This window comes from Pezoporus occidentalis, unplaced genomic scaffold (assembly GCF_034315485.1).
Source record: "Pezoporus occidentalis ecotype Australia unplaced genomic scaffold, CSIRO_AGI_Poc_V1 ctg102, whole genome shotgun sequence".
Lineage (NCBI taxonomy): Eukaryota > Metazoa > Chordata > Aves > Psittaciformes > Psittacidae > Pezoporus > Pezoporus occidentalis.
The window spans coordinates 2,225,727-2,248,189 of NW_026912801.1; the positions used below are offsets into that span (position 1 = coordinate 2,225,727).

Genomic DNA, 22,463 nt, shown 5'->3' on the forward strand with positions numbered 1-22,463 from the left:
GCGGCATAAACCAGCGCAGGAGTGTGCGAGCAGCCCGCAGCCAGGCTGGCTGTACCGCTCTCCTGTCTCGGACACCGAGGTTTATGTCTCCTGACAGGATGAGGGATGCACGGGACCCGGGCACCTGGGTCAGCAGCATCTCTGCACCCACGGGGCAGGGGCAGTGCTGATCTTGCACGGTGATGTGTCCTGCCCAGCTGGTGACAGCCCGGTGGCAGAGCTCCACACCTGCCTTCGGCTCTGCCCCGCAGGGCTTGGTGCTCACCAGCACTGCAGAGCCCTTCTGGGGCATGATAAACCCAGCTCTTGCAGGAACTCTACACACCAGAGCACCCATTTTCAAGCCCTACAGTTGAAAATGCTGCTGCAACTCCAGAACCATTTCCCTCCCAGAGTTACTCCAGACAATGGTTTCCGTGGGGTTTTTTTGATTTCATTTTGCACAAAACCCCTCAAGAACTGATGTCCCCAACACAAACCTTGAAAGTCACAGAGGGCCACCCGGAAACATTTAAATTTCTGATGTTACTGCCATGGAAGCGCACATTCGCTGCACAGTGTGAGCCGCAATCTGCTCTGAACTGCCATGATTCACAAAAAGTGAGTCACAAAAGGGAAATTTTGTGACTGAATAAATGCTATTGTGTAACCCACCTAATGAGGAGTGTAGTATTTTTCTGTTCTTGGATTGGAAGATTATTGGAAGACGACTCTAAGTAGTCAAAGCCCCATTGCCTATAAATACCCCTTTCAAAACCAGATTTTGGATTAAACTCGGTGTTAGTTCGGAGCAAGAGAAAGAAAACAAACAGATGCCAAGTCTTGAGTAAGGTACCCACCACCCAAACACAGAGTCACAAACACAGAGTCCCCTGAAGTGTAATTTCTCACAAAAATGATGCACAAGGCTGCTAGCATTACTGCCAAAGTGATTTTTAGTTTGTACATGGAGACTTTGAGTTGTATCAAATCCTATCCATGTCTCCATCATCACAAGTAGCACTTATGCAGGGGAGCCATTTTACAAACACTAAGAAACACCAAGCAATTTATTTAGTATAGCATTTTCCCCACTGCAGCTCAGCAGTGAATAGCTGCTTAAAGCAGGAACCTTCCCATTAGCCCTATTCCTACAGTACAGTTTTGTTCTCACCGTAAAACCCTTTAATTGAAAAGGAAACCATTAAAAAGCACTAATATATGATTTGGTTTTCTGGTGCCTGGGACAGGCTGCTCCTGGCTGTGGCACACTTACTGGGAAGGCTGGGATAACTCCAACACACTCACCTGTCTCTCAAAGGAAGGATGAGCATATCTGCCACAGCATCCTCTGGCAAGCCAGGTCTCCAGGGGCACCTTCCCTGCCGTTTCACTGCACCACCAAGAAGGATTCCTTCTTTTATTTAGGCATTTATTTACCTTCTAGAGAAAAGGGATGTATTAAAAATAGTGCCTGTGTGTTTGCAAGGGGCTGCGTTGGTGCTGCCCAGTCACACCAAGTTCAGGCTCATCACCTCTGCTCCAGATGTGCAGGGACAAACCCACACCGGGTGACACTGGCAAAGGCCACAATGGGCTTTGCCGTTCTCCCTTTGGGACTGCTTCTGGCAGAAGTGACATACTCGTGTCTCCATTGCATGGTGGCCACAGGCCCGGTAAGAGCACAGCTCTTGTGTACACCACAAACCACCCTGCCAGCAAGCACAAATCTGGACGTGGTCACACGGGTAAGAGGTGCCCCGTGACACATGCCCTGCGAAGGGACTACAGTCAAATGGTGACACTGGCCTCTAAACCCAACATCTATTCTCCATAGTGTATGCAGGCAGCCCAGAGTAGTCCTTCCAGTGAGATTTAACTAAAGGGGGGGAGCACTGAGGATAAAGACAGATCAAGTTTGCTCTAAAATTTAAAATTAAACACTCCTGTTTTGGAAAGAATTTCATTAAGGTGAAATTATAATATAGAAGTACCCATTTAGGAAGAATGTGCTATTAATTCTTAGCAGCGTATGCAGAAGGGAAAATTGCATTTTTATCTAAATGGGTTTTTCTGCATAACCCATTTACAGTATTTTTTTACAGCTCAGTAATGGGAACTTTTCACATTTCTATTTGGGCCAGACCACTGTGGAAGGAAGGCAGCCTTCAAGAACACTTCAAATATAACCCCTTGAAACAGATTCCAAGAGAAGCTTCACAAAAAGGCCAGTACAGAACATCCTAAAAGATGGTAGGGAAAAGGAATGGAAAAAAAAACCCATCTTAAAGATGTAAACCAGATTCTGAGGGGGAGAGGAAAAACCACATGGTTTAGATTTTTATTTTCCTAGGGGACAATAAAAGGTTTGGTCTTCCCCCTGTTTCCTTTACGTGAAGCAGCAACAGTTCCTCAGTGCAGTGCATAGGCCCAAACACACGCAAGGAGCAAAATGGTGCCATGTAATCACTGCGAAGAACTGCACAGGGATGTTCTGAGCTGTAACAGTTCCTATTACATACAGTGAAAAACAATGTAGGCTACAAAACACTATTTTTTTCATCGTAAGTAAATGCTCATTTCTCACCAGTTTCATACAATCTGAAACTGAACATAATCTAAACAACAGTGTCAAACAATCGACCCCACGATCCAAGTTTGCTGATGTATTGCCATCAGGCAGCAAGAATCAAAAAAGCAGACTTGGCACTGAGCGAGCTGTGTTTTACCAGGTTTGCCCAACCCAGGACAAATAAAAGCAGACATTAAATGCAATGCTTTTAGAACTCTTCAGTTTATCATCAACTCTCTCAAACCCAAATAAACACAAACCCAAAGTTTACTGGCCTCGTGTTTCATAAACACATCAACTGGTTCTGCAAACAATGCAGCGGGGCTCACAAAAGCACTCAGCTGTGTGCTTTCTAAGCATTGTTCATTTGACATTCCTCACCTCTTTCCCCCCCCCTTCATTGTTTTTTCTCAGCTTACTTCTGAAAATCAATATAACAAAAAATTTCATCTTTCAAACCAGACATTTAAAAGTGCAGCAGTTACGGAAATGCAATTGGACAATGAGTAGTTGTTATTCCCTTTACCTCGCTCACCATACTCCTCACTGCAAAGCAGTAATTACAGGCATCTACTTCTGCTTTAAGCTTTACAGTAAGCTTTTCCCAAATTTAAGGCCAGCAACCAACCCTTCATTATGCTTAATAGGTAGACATAAAAACGTAATTGTATCACAGTCTCTCCAACTGCGTGTTCCTCTAGCTCCTGCAGCTCACACTTGCCTGGTTCAAGAGAGAGATTTTTAATCTCTTCTGTAACTCTAACATTTCAGCACCATTGGCACAAACCACCTCAGAAAAGAGTACAGGAAAATACAGGAGGATTTGGAAAATCAGCTGGAGCAAAACTTTTGCTCTGATAAACCCCATGTTTCCAATGTGGCATTTGCCAGCCCACAGTGGCCAGGCATCCATCAGCACCTTGGGGTGCCCGGAGCATGGCACCCTCCTGGGAACCTGGAGCATCCCAGAACGTGGAGCACCCCGGAGCTGACAGCTGCAAGTGGCAAATCTGTTCCTGCAATTCCCACAACGCCTCAGCTGAAGTAAGCGAAAACAGGACGGAGCACATGAACTGGATTCGTCCACAGGACAGACCCCTTCACCATGTAATGTATAATGCTACTTTGCATGCACAAAGTGCAAAAGCAAAGACAAACCAAACAACCACGGCTGCCCTGAGCTCCCTGTGGCTTCTCCAACCGTCCCATTGCCAGCATTTAGAGCCATCACGACTCACACCCGATCCGCAGACAGCTACAAGGAATTAACGACGGTGGTTCGGAACTTCCCAGTTGTGGCAAGTAACAATAAAAAAGAACCAGAACGATGAAGTGTTTTGCTGTTCTCTCTTTTCTGTTATCTGCCGATCTCAAAATAGCTCCTATCAATTTTAATTACACTTGAGACAGTCTTATTTTTTCCTCTGCCTCTAGAATGACGGCATGGTAGAGAGCACAGGGAGCTGGGCTGTGAGCTGTTCCACCCAGCAGAAAAAGAACAGCATGTGCCTATATTTAGAGGTAGAGAAGGGAACTACAGCATCCAGGGAAAAAAATCATACTGATTTTATCTTCAAAAAAGCACTTATGTTTTTGGTTTGTTTAAATCAAGAATGTGTTGCAAGTGTTTGACCCTATATCCAGCAACAATAAAATCTGTTCCATCATAAAATACCAGCTGCTTTGCACTGTGAAAGATAATACTATTTTTGAAGTGTTTCAGAATTATTGTCTTGTAGATCGTGGTAATTTTTATTATGATTACTGGGGAATTCCTTCTTTTTTTTTGTAGAATACAAACAATAGGCACACTTATAACTTCTTGCTTTTAAAACTGTGTTTGGTCTGAAATTTTAGCTACTTTTCAGACTAGGCAAAAAATAATCTTTTAGCCTAACACGTTGGCACCAATAAGAATTAACAAAACAAGTGAGTCCAATCAAAACTACCAGACGTGAACAGTTACCTGATTGCCTGACACCTCCAAGGGACACCCTGTGTGCAGCACTATTACATCCAGACCATCTAGGTTGGAGTCTCACCAGAGTATGGGCAGCTCAGAGCTCACTCAGGTCCTGCTGGGGGTGGACCCTCCTCTCCCCTTGCCCGGAGGAGAACAGCCGAGCAGAGGAGCCCACCCATGGTGATGCTCCATCCCCAGGCGCCTGGAGGAGGAGTGAAAACCCACCTCGCATCATTTCGATTTCTTTTCCTGTTGCTCAGACTGAGGAATTCCTTTAGAAATCCACTCACACACTGGATCACCAGTGCTGTAACTGTGGGCTTTTGGTGCTTTTCCAGGAGAGGAGAAACGCTGTCCTGGGGGCAGCACAACTGCACCATCCCCACCAGACACACTGGCAGAAGTAATCGATGCAGAAAGAAGGTTACCAAGTGGAACAAGACACACTCAGCTCTACATTCCCACCTGCACACACAGCTCATTCCCACCCTGAGCACCGCAGCCAGAGCCCAGTGGCACACTCCATCCGGCACTGTTCAGCCCTGAGTGCCAGCCTCTGATGGGCACCCAAGTGCCCCGACTCATTCCCGGGCTTCCTCCAGCTCTGCCAGTGTGGGAGCCCATCACAACCCTCCCGGCATCCTCTGCCAACGCGCCGGTGGCACCGTGGTCGTTGGTTTCCCAGGCACTGGCAAGGTTCCTCCAGCCACCGCGTGACCAAACACCACCTGGTTTCTCTGATTTGGACTGTAAATCTTTAGCAGTGGGAACGTCTCCCGGGTTTCTAAAGCATTGTGTCAATTTATGGTGCAATAAATATGATCTTAATAAAAATAATAATAGAGTGGGACCTGAATATGGACTGCACAGCGATCTAAATCAAACATAAACCCAAGTATCCATAACTGCAATGGGAATGACTTGACCAACTGTGCCACCTAGCCAGGAGCCAGGAACACTCAGGCAGACGCTCCCTCCCGCCTGCTCTCACCAGACAGACAATTCCAGCATCACCTCCAGCAGCAGAGGGGAGGGAGTGCTTAGCCCTGCTCCCCAGGGACATCCCTGCTCGCAGTGCATCTGCATCTGCGCCTCTCAGACATCCTTCATCTCCAGCATCCCCGTTTCCCAACACCTCTCACCTCTCACCTGCACCTTTTAGAGCACAAAAGGCTCTAAAATGTCATCACGGAGGAACATCACAATGGCCCCAAAAAAATTAGTGAACAATTTTTCTAGGAAAGAGATGCAAAAATTCTGACCAGGTAATAACGCCAGCCCACCCTTCACTCCCTGAGGGAATATGGGAATATGGGAACAGAGCATTTACATCTTTCTAGCAAAATGGTTTCAGGCTACAGTAAAAAAAAAAAAAAAAAAAAAAAAGAAAAGAAAAAGTGGTGCCTTTCTCAAACTGCATTTTGGGAGAGGATCAAGGGGAGGCAGGAAGGATGTGACTGTTTCCAGGGGGTTGTGGTGTATTTGCTTCACACAGAGAATTAATATTCGCAATTTTAAATCAGGAATATATTCTTAATTAGGGTATGAAATGTTTTAAAATCTTCCTCACTTTACAAATGGCTGCTTTTTCAATTAACTGTGCTTCCTCAGCCTCAGGATGATCTTTCTATTAGCAATACAAATGATTTCTAATATTTTCTGAATACTAATTCACAAAATTAATTAAATGCAGACTTAACTCCGAAAACATATATTTTACTACAAAAAACTGCTGTCTCCCAGCTCCTGACTGATTCCAGGCTTCTCTGCGATGAAGAGTATCAAGTCCTAAAGGCCCAGCAGTCAGAAAGGAAGGTAAGAAAGTGAAAAGAAAACAGAGGTAGCAACTCGGTTCCCTCATCTCACCTTTTAAAAGCTCAGGATGGGGGGAAGTAAAGACAAATATCCACAAGTTCAAGCAAAGCGGCCACGAGAGCGGGGCCAAAGCACTGTCCCCAGCAGCATGCTCTGCTGGGGAGACCCCGTCAGGGCTCACACATGTGCTCTTTGTGTTTAAACTCAAATAAACTGTATTTATTTTAATGTAAAAAATTCTATCAAAGCAATTCTTAAATGTAACCAGATTCTGCTGACCAAAATTAAAAAAAAAAAAAAAAAGCTTTTTTAGACAAATCTTCAAAGCTAGTAAGAGCATAGACGGCACGGTGTCGTGCACAGCGCCGTTCTGTTAAATACTGAGCAGACACAAATACATCTCCTCAAATTGAAACCAAACAGCAAAGGCTCCCAGCAGAAGGTGAGCGTGCAGAAGGGGCACATTTCACCTCAGGAGCTTTCCATGAGTGACAGACACGTGCATCTCGTGGAGGGAGAGCATAAGGTGTGACAGAACAGCTACTGTCCAACGGGGCAAGACAGGACGTGGGAAAACTCCATCTAAAAATGGCCAGCGTGGATCAGACCCAATCCCATGGGAGAGGGATGTACTGTAGGTCAGAGGCAGGTGTCTCGCAAGGGCATGAGCCCAGAACACATGGCTGCTGACCACAAACACTCTTACCATGACGCTTGTACCGTCACACAAAATAACCCAAGTACGGGGGAGAAGACCATGAGAAAAGCAGCAACCAAAGTATTTTTGCATCAGTATATAGATAAAAAGAGCCACACTAAGAGGGTGCATTTCTAGATCTTACCACCCATTACAGCAACTAAGGAAAACGCATTTCCCACATGCCTGTGCTTTTGTCATTTGCCAGGAGATGAGCAGAACGTGAAGACTTAGAAGGGAGGGCGTGGGGGGAGACGAGGAGAGGGGGTGCTGGAGGGGAGCAGCAGAGCAAAATCATCTAAGATGTTCGCTTTGAAGTATTAAGGAAGCTTGTAAAAATTAATGGATTAGACCTCCAGCTGTTCCATTCTCAGCTTTAAATTTAAAAGGTATTTTACTTTGGAACATTGGCACATAATCCATAAAACATATTTTTAAAAAAAGAAATAATATCTTTGCATTTAAAAAGGTCACTAATAATTCATCATGTTTTAACTGCACCAACGCGAAAGTGTTTTGCAAAAGAGAAGCAGCTAACTACAAAGAGTATCAGTATTTTTACGCAAGCTAGTCATGGTCTCACTGTGCAAACTGGGTCCGTCTACAGAGCAGCAAAAATTCAGATTTACATTTTAAAAGTTGAGAAATCCAACCACGATCAGAAGGTCAGGACAGACCTTGAGTTTCCTGAACATTCCACAGCTTCACCTACTTGATTTCCATAGGGTTCCCTGCCCTGCGTCCCTTACCCAAGGAGTGGTGCTGAGGAAGTACACAAGAAACCCATGTTCTAAATATACCTCATCAACGGAAGCGCTGGCTTCTAAAACGCCCCTCAAATAAATGAAACCAGAAAAATTCTGTATCTAAAAACCCAACGCATCAATCTTTAAAATGTCCTGCAAACTGTTAGCACATATTTACAGGCACAGACTCTGCTCTTTCCAAGGGAAAAGCCAGGACAGTTTGCCCGACAGCGCTGGAGCCAGGTGGCTTTGGGCACCCGCTGCGGAGTGTCTGTGCCGCCTGCACACAGAGCACTCCAGCCAGAGCACAGGAAGGATGATCTGCTTGATGCTGGTGATAAAACAGCGAAGGATCCCACTACCCACAGTCTGGCTGCTCTCTCCCGATATTCTCAATGTGCTCTAGGAATTAAGTAATTAAACTGTTTATGGTATTTCAGTAAATTTAGCATTAAAAAAGCATATGTGTCGGGCCACCTGAAGATTCATTTAGAGCTGCCTCTACACGTTCTGTGGAAATTCCACTCACACTTGTATTTAACAGAAATACACGAGTAACCACAGACTGAAAACGCACAGTAATTTGTCTAGTAGTAAAATTTTATATGGCCACATAAAGACATTTTGCTGCAGCAAAACCTCTCCCTCTCACAGAACATTGCAGAAGCTCGAGTCAGCTGTTACAAATAAAAGCAGCCTATATACTTTAGGGTTAGACTTTTGTTTAATGCCTTATCCTTTGCTCTACACAAGTAACAACAAACCGCATCTGTAGGTTTTGCTCATGAATAACATTTTTTAGCAAAAAGCTATTCGCAGTTTTATGGCAGAGCATTCCACTAGCTCAAGGGTAAAAACACAGGTATCACACGTTAAAAATTAAGAGCAGACATGGTGTAATACATCACAGATCAGAATAAATCTGTGCTGTCATCTAAGCTCATATATAAATATTAAGTCTAATTCATTTCCTTTAACATTGTATGTAAAGATCTGAAGCACACTCACACACCAATTTCAAGAAATAAATCCCCCAAAGTCAGTCTCATGCACTCGCTCACACTCGGTGTGCACAAAACAGCCCAGTGAAGACTAACCTCACCGTTGAACGTGCCGGCATAAAATAGCACACTTTGGTATATGACAGCACTCACTTGGTCATCTGCAATAATTTAGTGCAATCCACTAAAATAAGCAGAACAGGTAAATATAAAGACCAAAAATTAGTGGACAGACAGACAGACGTATGGATGCAAAGGCAAACAGGGTGGCTATGGTCGTTACTGAAATGCCAGTATATTCACACATTTCCTGCATTAAATATCTCAGTGCATTACAGCAGCAACAGCAAATACTATTGAGGACTCTGCCCCTTGCCTCTCTAATGTATGCCATAAAGGTCTACAAACACTCTCCTGCAGAGTGTTTATAAAACAAAGGAAAACGTTTCCAAACAGGACCATTTTCTATTAGAAAACATTAAAAATGACAGTTGCTCAAAGTAAACAATAGAGTGTTCCTGTCATCCATGGGAAGCCAGGCAGGGGCAACCTCTCCATTTTTATTAACAGGTCAGAAGAGTTCAAAGGATCATATTAAACCCAAACCTCAGGCACACTGAACTCTCTCCTGTGATATGCAACGGGAATATTCCTTCCCCATAAATCTGCATGCTAATCCGGAGCGTTTATTAAAGATGTGTATTTCATTTCTGTGGAGTAGATCACGTAACTTCTTGGCAAAGGCAACGGCATTTTTTTTTTCACTAACTGTTAAAATTCCTTGTGTAAGTTTAAACAGCCCTTTCAAGCAAACAAAGCAGTGTCAGGAATCACAGATCCATTGCTGCAAAGTGCGCTGAGCCCCGTCCCTGTGAACTCATTTCAACACCCTCACTACATAAAACCCGTTCCAATCACACGCTGCCTGCAAGGATATTTACGTGTTTGAAATGCCTCACAAGGGGTCCAACAAACTCGGTCTCAGTAACACAACCAGTCCCTTGGTAAAGCCTCCAACAGAATGTAGCAGTATTTAAAATAAAAGCACACAGCTTTTATTAACTGCAAACATACTACGAACATAGTAGGAAGAGAAAGAAAACAAAGGCTCCTCGCTGCATCTGGACCAAACCTGACCTCTGTTAATGTATTTGGTGGTAATTTACAGACATTCCACAATGGCCTGTGGGCTCATTCAAGGGGTAGGTTCAGTGTTACAATGAAATATTAAAAAAAACTCAGAGATGGAAACTAACTGTGCTGCACACTGCCCGTGCCCATCAGACTCAGACAGACGAGCCCCATGGCCACCAAGGTACTGAACACATTCTGATCTTTTCCAATCGGCACCTGCATGGCTCTGGGTTACACAGGGACATCTTCACCTGACATCTGCAGTATGGGACCATTAAAATTTCAATTGAAAAACTATAAACACCCCCCCCACATACACACTTGATTACTGGGCTTCTAGAGAACACTGATCAACACTGCACTGAAGGGGAAATTGTTCTGGTTCAGTCAAATCAGGCAAAGCAAAAACCCATTAAATTGGCCCTGGGTTTTTAAGTGAATTTGATCTGGTTATTCTTTGTCAGCTAGAGCTGAGATTCTGAAGTCAACACAACCTCTCTGGACTCAGTGTTATTGTACCTCACTCCCAGCTCTGGCTGCACAGCAGAGGAAGACATGAAATCCTAGAAAGCATCTTTCTTTGGGGGGGGGGGGGAACAACAACAACAACAACAAAAACAACAAACAACCCAAAACCAAAACAACCCAAACTGTCAGCCACTTCACATAAAACCGTTAGTGCGAGTTGTGTATCCGAGAGAACTCCTCATGGAAAATTCACATTTTAGCAAAGACCAACATCCAGCCAGCATTAATAACGTTAAATTCAGACACAAAATGTGCACATTCACACACAGCTCGCTAAATGGTGTCAGTGTGGACACATAACACAGGCACCTACAGCACGCTGCCTGCTTCCAGCCACCTTCCAACCCCACAGCTGGCACAGGTTGCCAGGCATGAGCAAACCCTGTTAATGCCAGCAGGAGAAAAAAAAGGCGAGCTGTAAGGAACGTGAGCAGCCACTACCCAACTCAGACAGGTTGTATCCCCCGTAATCCGGGCAACAGCCGAGTATTTGGAACGCTCCCGATCCGCCGTGGTCTGGGAGCTTCCCGTGCCAGCTGCCCCCCCCCACCGGCACCGCACCGCTTCCCGTCTCCGGCTCCACGGAGGAGCGCGGTGGGAATGGGGCCGGACGCGCACGGAGCGCTCCGCCGAGGGACGCCGCTCGCCGCCGCCCGTGCCTGCGTGCCCCGAGCCGCCGGTGCGCGGCAGGGCCCCACCAGGAGCCAATCGCCCCGCGCGTTCCTCCGCCACGGCAGGTGGGACTGAGCACCCACCGCCAGCGGCTGCGTGAACCTGGGGCTAACGACCAGCCTCACCCTTCGTAACAGCGCACAGCGCGGCGAGCGGGGAGCAGCTCTGAGCGCGGTCAGGAGCTGCCGGGGATTAGGGTAAGTGCTGCCCGCTGCCTGCGTTCACCCTGCCCGTGTACACCGGGGAGCTGCTGGACGCAAATCCCCGCCGGCCAAAACGCCTTAAAACCTAGGTCACTGGATAAATAAAGCCTTGCCTGCAGCGCACTTTCAAATACACAGGGGCACAGCAACGTGAAGTTAAATTATTCCTACCAGCAGCCTGTTCTTTTTCACCTATTGTATCTTTATCACTTCCAAAAACAGTTAATTATCTGCTGGTCGTTATGAAATTCCTCATCCGAAGAACCACCCCATTCAAATCCTTCAAGTGACTAAAGTGTGAAAGAAAATGAGTGCCTCTCTGCATTGTTGTAAAACTGGTTGCTATTTTATGTTAAGCCTCCGAAACACTAAAACATATCCTTATATAGGAACACTGATTAAATGGTTTTCCTTCCAAGTGATGAACTATTTTAACAGCAACACTGTGGTTATCGTGACCAGAAAGCAATTACTTATTTCACTAGATGTTACTAAGAATAGTGGTGATCAAAGTGAACGTAGGAGTGCTGCTAAAGATGTTAAAGAAAGCATCACTCCATATGACACACATACACAAAATATACATGATTTTAAGCCAAATTACATTTTTAATAAATGTGCTGCTCAGGATTAAATCACTTCTCAGGATTATTTTTTTTTTACCCGAAGTTACTCTTTAAAAATCTATTTCTAAACAGAGCACGGTGTGCGGCTCTGCAGATCTGTATGCATGTGTGAGTGCACACATAACGGGGTGTGTATGTATTGTGAGAGAACGTATATATGTGTTCGAGTCTGCCAAGGTAGAAGTGACAGGAACTGTGATTTGTGCTAACTAGCTATTGATCCAGTCAGATCTAGATGTTGTGTACAAGAAACTATAAAAGAGAAGGGGCCAGGAAGGATGCTGTGTGCAACTCCATTTAAAAATGGAAAAGAAGGGCCCCAAACAAACCAATTTATGTCCTTGCCTGGGTGAAGCATGGAGAATGCTGATGGGCTTCCCAGAGTCTGCTGTGCATGCTAAACACTCCCGCTTGAAATGAGAGGCTCCTGCACTGGGCATTAAGCATGAACAAAGAGACAAACCGTGGGGGCTAGGATTCACGCTTCAGAAAGCCAAAGCTGGAAAGCCAACCAGAACCGGGGGTAGGGAATCGCCCAGTTTTCAAACCAGCTCCCTCCTGATTTTCCCAACACCTTCCTTAGCAAAATTACTAAACGCGGAGGACTGTAAAAATCAGTCTGTGCCACCAGCTGTAATGAAAACCATTTCAAACTACCCGAGCGGCACCAAACCAGCAACTTTCCTAGGCACAAATAATGAGTTTATATCGCGTAAATTACACACGTGTACTTAGAGCACATCAGAAATTGCCGCCGTGTGTCCACGCAGCAGCACGTGCACTTGCACCTATTGTAATATTCACCCACATGGTCAGGCAGTTGGGAAAATAGGGCTTTGATAAGATAAAATAGAAGCCAATTGAATCTATAAGAATCTTTTATCTCAAACAGCTTTTCTAATAGAGGGCTTTCCATTAAAATATTTTTTTTCCTGAGCGTGGGGAATTATGATGCCCTCTGGACACGGGGAAGGATCAAAAATGACAACTAATGTTGAAATTAAACATCTGTCAACTAAGCAAGTTTTCTACCAGCAGAGCCAGAGCCTTGTTTTAAATTGCCTTTCTATTAAAGAAAAAGAAATTATTATGTTAAGAGCCTTTCAGCTCAGTATTGCACTGCTGGAAGGCTTCTACTGCAAGCAGGGAAATACCTGGAACCGGGGGGGACAGCACCACTCCCAGCATGGCTGCACAGCTCAGGAAAAGCCCTCTGACAGATTGGGGGAACTGGCTGGAAGGCTTGGCCAGTGTGGGGCTTGAGGAGCTCCCCCCCACAGCACCCCACACCAACAGGACTCTGTGGGGAGCCCCCTCTTCGGTGCCCCATGAGCGGGAGCATGGCTGGGTCTTCACCCGGAGCCCCCTGCTCAGCACCCTGAGACCCCACGCCAGCCCCTCGGGGGGAGAGGGGGGTATCTGCTCCCCAGAAGGTGTGATGGGGATGATGATGGCAGAGACATCAGAGGCAAGCATCACCGGGTGCTGGTTGGGCAGCAGGCACTTCATCCCTGCCACTGCCCCCCCCAGTACAGCCACCAGCATCCCATGCCCCAGCCTGGTGCAGGAATGCACCTAGCACCCACTGAGGTCCCCACCATGGGTCTGGGGCTAGCATGTGCCCAGCATTCCAGGGCCAGAGCTCTACCATCTACCACCTCCCCTTCCCCGAGCAGCACACTATCCCCCCTCTGTGGGCCAGCACCCGTATGGGATGACAGATACCTTCTTTGCTGGGATTCGGGGGCTTGGGCTTCTCCCAGGGCACCATGGGCTTGTCCTCCTCCTGCCCTTCCATCAGGGCCTTCTCACCAGGCAGGTACCAGGTGGAGTTGTGCTCCGCCATGAGGGAGTCCAGGTCGATGGTGCTCATGGGGCCCTTGACGCCCTCTGAGCAGCAGCTGCCCAGGTCGCTGTCCCCGTTCTGCCCTGCGCACTCCCCCTTCTTGCTCTTCAGCCCCAAGGGCTGGTCTTCCGAGATGCTGAACTGCTGCCGCTGGAGCTGGATCTGCGCCTGCAGGATCTCCAGGGGGTGGATCTCATCCTGGGCCGAGGTGCTGGTGGGGGTCCGCACCTGCTCCATGCTCGGCGTGCCAGGGTGTGCGCCCGCTGTGGTGCTGAGCCCGTAGCTGTCAGGGGTCGAGGTAGACGTACTGAGGAGGCCAAGGGCCAGGGGCTTCTGTCCGTTGAGAAGTGCGTGCTCCCCACGGGGCAGCTTGGGCGAGCCGCCCAGCAGCGGGCTGCGGGTGGGCTTGGAGGCGGCGTTGTCGGAGCTGGAGGACACCTCGTCCTCATTGCCGTAGCTGGTGCTGACCTCGTCGGGAAAGTCCACGTGCGGGGAGCTGCCGTCCGACTTGGTCACGCTCTGGATGCCGCTGTCCAGGGAGGACATCAGGTCGGGCTGCTCCGCCAGCAGCAGCTCGCCGCCCTTGCCCCAGGATGGCGAGGTCAGGGGCTTGTCATGGGGGGTGCCCCCACCACGCTCTGTGCCCGCGGCCCCCGGCGGGCCCCCCGCGGCCGCCGGCTGCCCCGGGCTGACACCGGCCCCGCTGCCCTCGGTGGCCGAGAACTTCTCGAAGAAGGTGCCGGGGCTGACGTGCCCGCTGTCCCGTTTCCGGCGGCCCCGCCCCCGCCCACCACCCGCCTTCCCCTCGCCGCCAGCCGCCGGCTCCAGCGCGAAGCCGGGCGAGAGGCTGCTCTCGGCGGGCAGCAGCGGGGCCGTGCCCGGCGCCTTGCCTGCGGCTCCCCCACCAGCTGGCGGCCCTGGTGGGAAGTAGTCCTGGGCGGCGGGCGGCGGCGGGTCGGGCTCGGCCTGGCTGAGCTTGCGCTTGGCCTCGGCCGGGCTCTTCTTGTTGAAGGTGACGTTGAGGTTGGGGGCACCCAGGCTGGCGATCATGTTCTGGCAGGCGGTGGAGAGGGCGGCCAGGCAGCTCTGCCCGAAGACGTTGTCCTTGCTGGCCGGCTTGCTGAAGGAGCCCAGGGAGAGGGCGCCCAGCTTGCTGGCGGCGGGCCGCGGCGGCGGTGGTGGGGGGAACTCGGACGGGGCTGGCGGGTACGCGCCCGGCGAGGCGCTGAGCGCAGGCCCAGCCCCGTGGGCCGCTGGCTGCCGCGCCGCTGCCGCGAAGGGGAAGCCGGGCTGGGCAGCAAAGTCAGCAGGGCCACGGCGCTCGGCAGGTGCACTGGGCAGCGCCACGCCACTGCCCGGCGACTGCAGCTGCGAGAGGCCACCCATGGCAGGCGCGAAGGGCTGGTGGACGCCAGGAGAGGGCAGGGCCTGTGCTGGCCCCTCGCCTGCCATCCGCAGCGGCTCCTGCAGCCCCAGCCCGCTGGCGCCCGGCCGGAACAGCACGGCAGTGCTGCCCGGCTGTAGGCCCAGCTCATGGGGGGCCGCCTCGGCCGGCAGCCCCGGTGCCGCCATGCGCCGCGGCAGCAGCTCCCCGGGTGGCGGCGGCCCCGCAAACCAGGCGCTGTCGGGGGCCAGATGCGGTGCTGGCGGGTCGAAGCCACGGCCGCTGCTGGCCTCGCGCTCGAAGGCAGGCGGGGGCAGGCCGCCGGGCGGGCCCACCTCACCGTGGTGCCCCAGCTGCTGCAGGCTGGGCGGCCGCAGGCGCTGCTGGCTGCGCGAGGCCATCTGCTTCATCACCAGCGCCGCGTTCTGGCGCTGTGCCAGCGCCGGGTGCTCGGGGCCACCATGTGGCAGCGGCCCCCCGAAGGCCTCGGGTGCCGGCGGAGTGAAGTCGCCAGGCAGGCCGGGGTAGGCCGTTGGGGAGAGGTGGCTCTCCATGGCTGGGCCATGCATGCCGCTGCCCCAGGAGGTGCAGCGCTCGACGCCAGGGTTGCCAGGGAAGTCGAACCGCGGCCTCTTGGCGACGCTCACGTAAGGGGCATCGAAGTGCTGCAGTCTTTGATTTGGTGGCTGTGGCGGAGGAGGGTGCTGCATATTAAACACGGGGTCGGTGTAGGGATGCATATTCCTGTTCTCCAGTCTGTGAATAGGGTATTCAAACTGTGCATGCTGGTTCTGCATTATGGGCCCATTGTCCTGCAGGTTGGGGTTGGGAGCGTTGGCTTCTGTTTGCTGTTGCCTAGGGATGGCTGGCGGGCAGGAGTTCTGTCTGGCCAGCAAGCCCGGTGGCGGCTGCTGCGGCGGTTGCGGTGGCTGCTGCTGCTGCTGCATCAGCGGGTGCCTGGCGCTGGCCCCCGGCTCCAGGCTGGCGGACATCTTCCGCGTCCCCCCAAAGCGCTCGAAGAAGACGCCGTGCTGCTGTGGCGGGTGCGCCTTGGCCACGGCCATGCCCGGTGCTCGAGGCAGGGCGGGTGCTCCGGCGAAGTTGCCGCCCGCTGGCACCTGCCGCCCGCCACCATAGTGCGGCAGCTGCCCCTCGGGCTCCGACGGTGAGAACACGGGCAGCTCGAAGTGGCCGGCGGGGCCGTCGCCAGGGTAATTGTATTCCAGCGAGTCCACGCTGCCCTGCGCGGGCAGCCGCCGCTGCTCCAGGCCGTGGGGCTCGGAGGAGCCGGCCGCCGGCAGCCCGTGGAAAGAGGCTGCGCGGTTGGGAGACTGGTCGAGGGGCAGGCAGGGAGCCGGCACGGCGTGGCTGGAGCCGCCGGCGCTGTGGTGCTGGAAGTCGGGCAGGTTCCCGGGGCGCTGCTGCCCGAAGCCCTCGCCTCCCTGGCCGTCGGCCATGTGCTCGTAGCCGTCGGCGAACGCCGTCTGCCCGCCCAGCGCGCCGCTGTAGCCCAGGAGCCGGCCGCCGTGCACGCAGGAGGCGCCAGGGTCGGGCCCGAAGTTACCGCCGAAGTGCGGGGGGTGCTGGTGCGGGTGGTGGCCGCCGCCGTGGCCGCCGTGCGCCGTCTGCCCGCCGAAGAAGCCGTGCACCGGCGGCTGCATGCCGCCGCCGTGCAGCTCGGCGGGGCCGCGGCCCGGGAACCCGTAGGCGTCCGCGGGCAGGCTCATGTTCATGCCCAGGAGGGGCGGCTCTCCCAGCGCGCCCAGGGCCGGGTCCACCGCCGCCGCTGCCGCCGGGCCGCCGCCGGGGAAGGCCGGCGCCTTGAAGTGCGCGCTCATGCTCAGTCCGGGCTGGCCGAAGCCCCGCTCCGCCTGTCCGCCGCTCCGGCTGCTGCTCTGCGGCTCGAACTGCTCCAGCCCGAACATCCTGCGCGGCTCCTCAGCAGGGCATGGCTGCTCCGCTCCGCCGTCCCGCTCCGCGATGCTCGGCCGCCCCGCTCACATCCTGCCGCGCCTCCGCGCCGCTGGCATCGGCCGCCCGCCCGCGCTCGCCCCGGCGGCTCTCCGCTAGCTGCCCCCCCTGCGCCGCGCTGCCCGAGAGCCGACGGGGCGGCGTGCCGCCGCTCATAGGCTCCGGCGTCCGGGAGCTGTGCGCCGCATCGCCGGCCCGCCGTGCGCTGCCCGCGGTTCGCAGGGCTCCGGCGGCGGCAGCGGGGCCGTGGCGGCGGGGCCGGCGCTGCGTGCGGGCGCTGGGAGGGCTGCGCCGCGCTCCCCGCCGCGCTCCCTCGCTCTCAGCCGGCGCTGGCGGAGCAGCAACAAGTTTTGCATTTCAGCGATGAATTTCAGCCATCGGGGCTGCGCCAATGAGCGCGCGCCGCCCGGGGCGGGGCTCGCCGTTAAGGTGGCTCCGCCGCCGGCCCGGCCCCGCGCCCCGCCCAGTGCCGCGGCCGCCGCTGCTCCCGCGGAGCCCTGGGAGCGGGAGGCGCAGTGGCCGGAACCGACCGGCGGGACCCGGCCCGGGGCGCCCAGTGCCGCCCTCCCCTCCCCGCCAGCCCGGGGCAAGGAGCGGTTCAAGCGGCCCCGGCGCTGCCCGCGAGCCCCCGGCTCGCCCCGTCGGGCCCGCCCGGGCCGGCAGCCCGAGGGGAGCCGGGAGTTCGTGGCAGCGGGGAAGTCCGAGCGCAGGGTACCCGTGGGGACAAACCCCCCTCAGGTCCGGGGCACCGAACCTGCCGGCGGGATGAGGAGCGGATCGCACAAGCGGTGGCGTAAAAAAAAAAAAATGCCAAAAATGAAAATTACTGCCACCAAAAAAAACCGGGATCTATAAATAAGCGCCCGCCCGGTGTTTGTATATGGCAGGAGAGTTTTAAGGGGATTTTTTTTCTGCAGGATCAGGATGCTGCGCTGTGATTAAATATTGATTTTGTGTAATTAGTTTTCATGTGAACTATCCTCCTTGCTGATGGCTTGGAGATTTCAGAACTCGAGAAGAAATGGAATTGGACATGGAAATTATTACTTAGCAAAGTGACGGGGGGGCCGCGGGGTGCGGGGCTGGCAGCGGGGCACGGAGCGGAGAGCGCGCCGCCCGACAGCGGCACAAAGGAACGGGGGCTGGAGGGGGGATGTCCCGCTCCATCGCGGAGGGAACGGGGGCGAGGGGGGGGAGAGTAGGGAAGGAGAACGGGGGGGAGAGAGGAGGAGGGAAGAGGAGGGGGGAGAGAGCCGCCGGCCCCTCTGCCCATTTCCCCGCAGCGCCGCCGCGCCCCGCACCGACCGCGGCCCCGCGCCCAGCTCTGCGCCTGCGTGCGCGCCGTCGGAGCCAGCTGTTCCGAACGGGCACAGCGCCCCCTGGCGCCCGCCGCACCCCGGCGCGGGCAGGCGGCTGCCAGTGACCCGGGGAGCCTCGACGGCGGAGGCACCGGGACCAGACTGGTTTGGGTTTGGAAGGGACCTTAAAAAGCTCATCCAGTTCCGTCCCCCTGCCACGGGCAGGGACCCCTTCCACTGGAGCAGCTTGCTCCAAGCCCCTGTGTCCAACTTGGCCTCGAACACTGCCAGGGATGGGGCACCAGCTTGCTTCTGAAAAGACAGATATTTACTGATTTAGATTTACCTTGCATTTCATGGAAGATTCAGAATCTGCCTGTTTCTTGAGCAGAGCCAGCACAGTCTCCCTGTAAGAGCAGAATAATACCGTGAAGGAGAGTGCAGTTAGAAGGATGGAGACATCCACAGGCTGACCATCTCGGGTGCTCCTGGGCAAGCGCAATCACTCCTCTCTCCTTTGTTCTGGTCCTTGCCAGGACCAACAGCATGCTCCTTCACCGGAGAGCTTTTCTGCTCCTCTGCTGTGGGCTGAGGCTATGCTGCCTTCCAGGGGCAAATTTTAAGGCTGGAAGTTCCAGCACTGTAACACACCAGCAGCTGAGATGAGTGAAGCGATAAGGTCCTCCACCAGACCAGCGCTATACAGGCTCCATTACTATCTGGTAACATTTCTAAACATTCATGATTTGTTAATGTCGCTAACGTTTGTAAACGTTCACTATTCATAAGCATTCACTGTTTGTTACTGTCCAAGGGTGCTCTGGACTAAACACACCCCGGGGGCCACGGACCTCCTAAGTCCTTCTCAGCCTTCAGCACAGAGCTGGGGAGCCCTAGGATGGGACCAGCACCATGGGAGCACTTTGGTCCAAAGGGTCACTCTCACCCAGCCAACAGAAGGAAACCTCTCAATTGTAGCGAGTAGTGAAAAGCCCATTTTACAAAACATTTTTACTTTCAGCCTTTGGGTTCTGGTCATCCTGGGAAGCAGGGAAAGGCATTATTTAAATAGTTGTAGCCGCAGGGGATCATTTTCTAAATTAACAATAGTAATTGCCTCTGCCAAATCGAGAGTTGAGGGGATTCATTTCTTTCAGCCCTCAAGACAATAGCACGATTCGGGGTTTCATATTGCAAGCTCTGAAAACCAAACGGTGATGTTCTAAAAAAATAATAATGCAAACGGCACCAATTGCTGAGCTGGACCCTGCTCCCGCCACCGGGGGCCCGGGGACCTCGCACCCCGGAAAGGCTGCTCAGCAAAAAACTCCTTTTTAACAGAATGAATGCATCATACATAAAACATGGCGGAGCGCACAATTAGTAAGCAAATGTAAGAGTTCAGCTCAGTTCATAATTATTCAGCAAACCTATTCAGAATTATTTTTTTCTCCCTGCAGCAATCAACTGTGTGGGCTCATTACCACTGAGGATCTAAGGAAGAAACCACCACATAAACTGCACAAAACAAGCCCAGATGCTGGAAAAGCTTCAGCCCAGCTCACCATTAGCAAAGGGCCTTTTAAACCCGTCCATCGAGCAAAACCACGTCTTACTTCTCTGTGGTGTTTATACCCCTGCTCTATAAAGACACCATTTCATTAATGTGTCAGGCCTCAGGTATATAAATTTGAGCTCCTAAATAACCTCTGCAGTGCTGGGGAGCGCAGCCATCTGGAACAACACAAAAAAGCCTTTGGTTGCCACTACCTGTCGCACAGCTGCCGAGGCGATGAGTCCTGCCTTCAGAGCACGGGCTCCCACCAGTTACTTTGCAGGAAAGCCAATGGGTTTTTCCTTGCAGGGATTTTCAGTGAACGGAGACTGAACGTTCCGAAGGACAGGTTCCCGAGGCTGGCGGCTGGCATTATGGGGAAGGTGCTCAACATTCCTGCCTGGAGCAGTTCAGGAAGCTATCGCCCCTTCTCCCTCTCAAAACTACAGCAGACACAGCGGCCGGACTGACTCAGAAGGCAAATCTGCAACACCATCACATGAGCTGGACAGTGCAGTGAGCACAGAGCAGGGTCAGGCAGCAGATCAGATGTTCCTCCCGAGGACAAGGGGTCTGTTTGCATGCTCCTGCTCACTTCCTGAGAATGGTGCAGAGCTTTGGTTGTGGAATTGCTCTGCCCCGGCAGGGTGCAGGCCCCCGGGATCTGACCTGCTCCATTGCTTCTTGTCCTTCCCCATGCGAGTGGCTGGGGGCGGCTATCTCATAACTGAGATTGAAGACAATTTCACCTGTAAAACTGATTAGTGCCCATACAAGGTCACCATACTGATGTAAATATTCCCCTCTCAGTCTCGCCACCAACGTTCTGGAAATTTCTGGGAACTTCGAACCAAACTCCTTCAGGCACTGGCCTGCTTCCCATTTTGAAAAAATGCATGACTGAATAATAAGAGTTAAGGCACTAAAACTGTTCCAGTTGTTTCCTGCAGAGACCAGCAGTGGTTTCGGAGCTTGGCCCTTCACAAGGGTTTTCCTGGCTGTTCTTCTGCAAGGTTGATTGCCTGCTTCACTTCCTTTACAACTCTGAAGCGGTGTATTTCCCTGTTGGGGTTTCCAGGTGCCTCAGGATGGACCATGGCATTTCCACAATATCGGTATGCTTTTCCATTGCTGCAAAGAGCATCTTTGTCTCACGTGAGTACACCGGGTCCCACTTACGTCAGTTCAGTGGAAACCCTTAGGGCATACGCAGCACTCAGGTGTACATGTAGAACACACTGATCTTTTTCTAATTTAGATCACAAAACCCAAGATAGTGCTAAAGTAACACAACACTGCATTGTCCAGTTAGGAAAAATGCTAGGAAATGCTGAAGCAAATTTCCCCATCTATAACAACTGTATAACAGAATATACTTCCTGGGCTTTTTGCTCCCCTTCAAATTCCCATCTCTAAAACACACACTGTAGGGCTACACACAGGGCGGGGGTGGCAGGAATTAGGTCATATTTACAGCACAAAAGAATTAGTTTGGCTGCAGGAACAGTAGAAGTTTTATATTTCCTAAAATAACTCTGTGAAACCTAAATAAAAGAAGTGCCTCTGTCAGGATAATCTGCATTTAACTCTCCTCGGCATTTTACGAGGGGGTTTGTATGACTGACTTTGTTCTGTTGTTTTCTTAAACTTGAACCAGGTGGGAATTTAGGTAAGTGTGGTGGAGCAGGAATGGTCTTTGAGCATCTGGAAAGTCTGGCTCCCAGTGGGCAATGCCAGCAAACCACTAGTGTTAATTCATTCTTCTTCATCTTATAAATTAAACTATTGTGAAGGGAGAGAACCAGGGGGTATTTTGTAGGGTCCTGATGACTTCATTTTCCCTCAGTGTTAGCTTCATGAGAGCATTCATTCACCTTAGCACTTCCTTTCTACATCCTGACATCCTGTGACATCCACAAGCAGCGTTTCCAAGTCCTTCCCAGCATTTGAAGCCTCCGGGCAAACAGATACTCCTGTATTTATTATTGGTCATGCTACCTCACGAGATTTACAGAGAAACTCATGTTTCTGAGCAATTGGTGAACCTTGGCTCATAGCTCCGATTTGTCAAGTTCAAAAACCAGTGCCCTCTGCCCATGGGAGGTGGTGAAGTGCATCCCAAAGGCAGCAATGCTGGGTCTGGCAGCGTCCGGGGTGCAGTGCTGAACCCCACAGCCAAAGGTGCCCGTGCACCTCTGCCAGGGACCCCAGCTCCTCTCTAGGTCTTCTCACAGGGCTGCATTTCATCCATAGAGGTTGCTGTTTGCTTTTCCAACAGGAATCACACCAGTGATGGGTACACCACTGATGCTGCAGCCCTGGGTACCCCAGCACAGCGCTGGCTGCTGACAGGCCTACAAACACCCCCGGTTCCCCACCACAGGTACAAAGGGTTAAACACCTCCTGCCATCGTAACCCAGCTTCTCCATCGCATGGCCCCTCAACATCTCCTACAAAAGCCTGATTTAATCC

The 22,463-nt window shown here is 52.1% G+C and overlaps 2 protein-coding genes across 3 annotated transcripts in view; one reads left to right on the forward strand and one right to left on the reverse strand.

Moving 5' to 3' along the window:
* MN1 (MN1 proto-oncogene, transcriptional regulator) overlaps positions 1-17,456 on the reverse strand; it is a 33,974-nt gene extending 16,518 nt beyond the window's left edge. The window contains exon 1 of one of the 2 annotated variants that reach the window (XR_009964305.1): positions 13,662-17,456. Coding sequence is in view for 1 of the 2 variants with exons in the window: in XM_062616085.1 (XP_062472069.1) it covers positions 13,662-17,091 (3,430 nt within the window). In the remaining variant the exon portion in view is untranslated. The remainder of the gene's footprint in view (positions 1-13,661) is intronic. The other variant, XM_062616085.1, reaches the window with a different exon arrangement.
* Positions 1-22,463, forward strand: part of CCDC117 (coiled-coil domain containing 117) — a 297,697-nt gene that overhangs the window by 73,106 nt on the left and 202,128 nt on the right. The gene's annotated exons all lie outside the window — the stretch shown is intronic.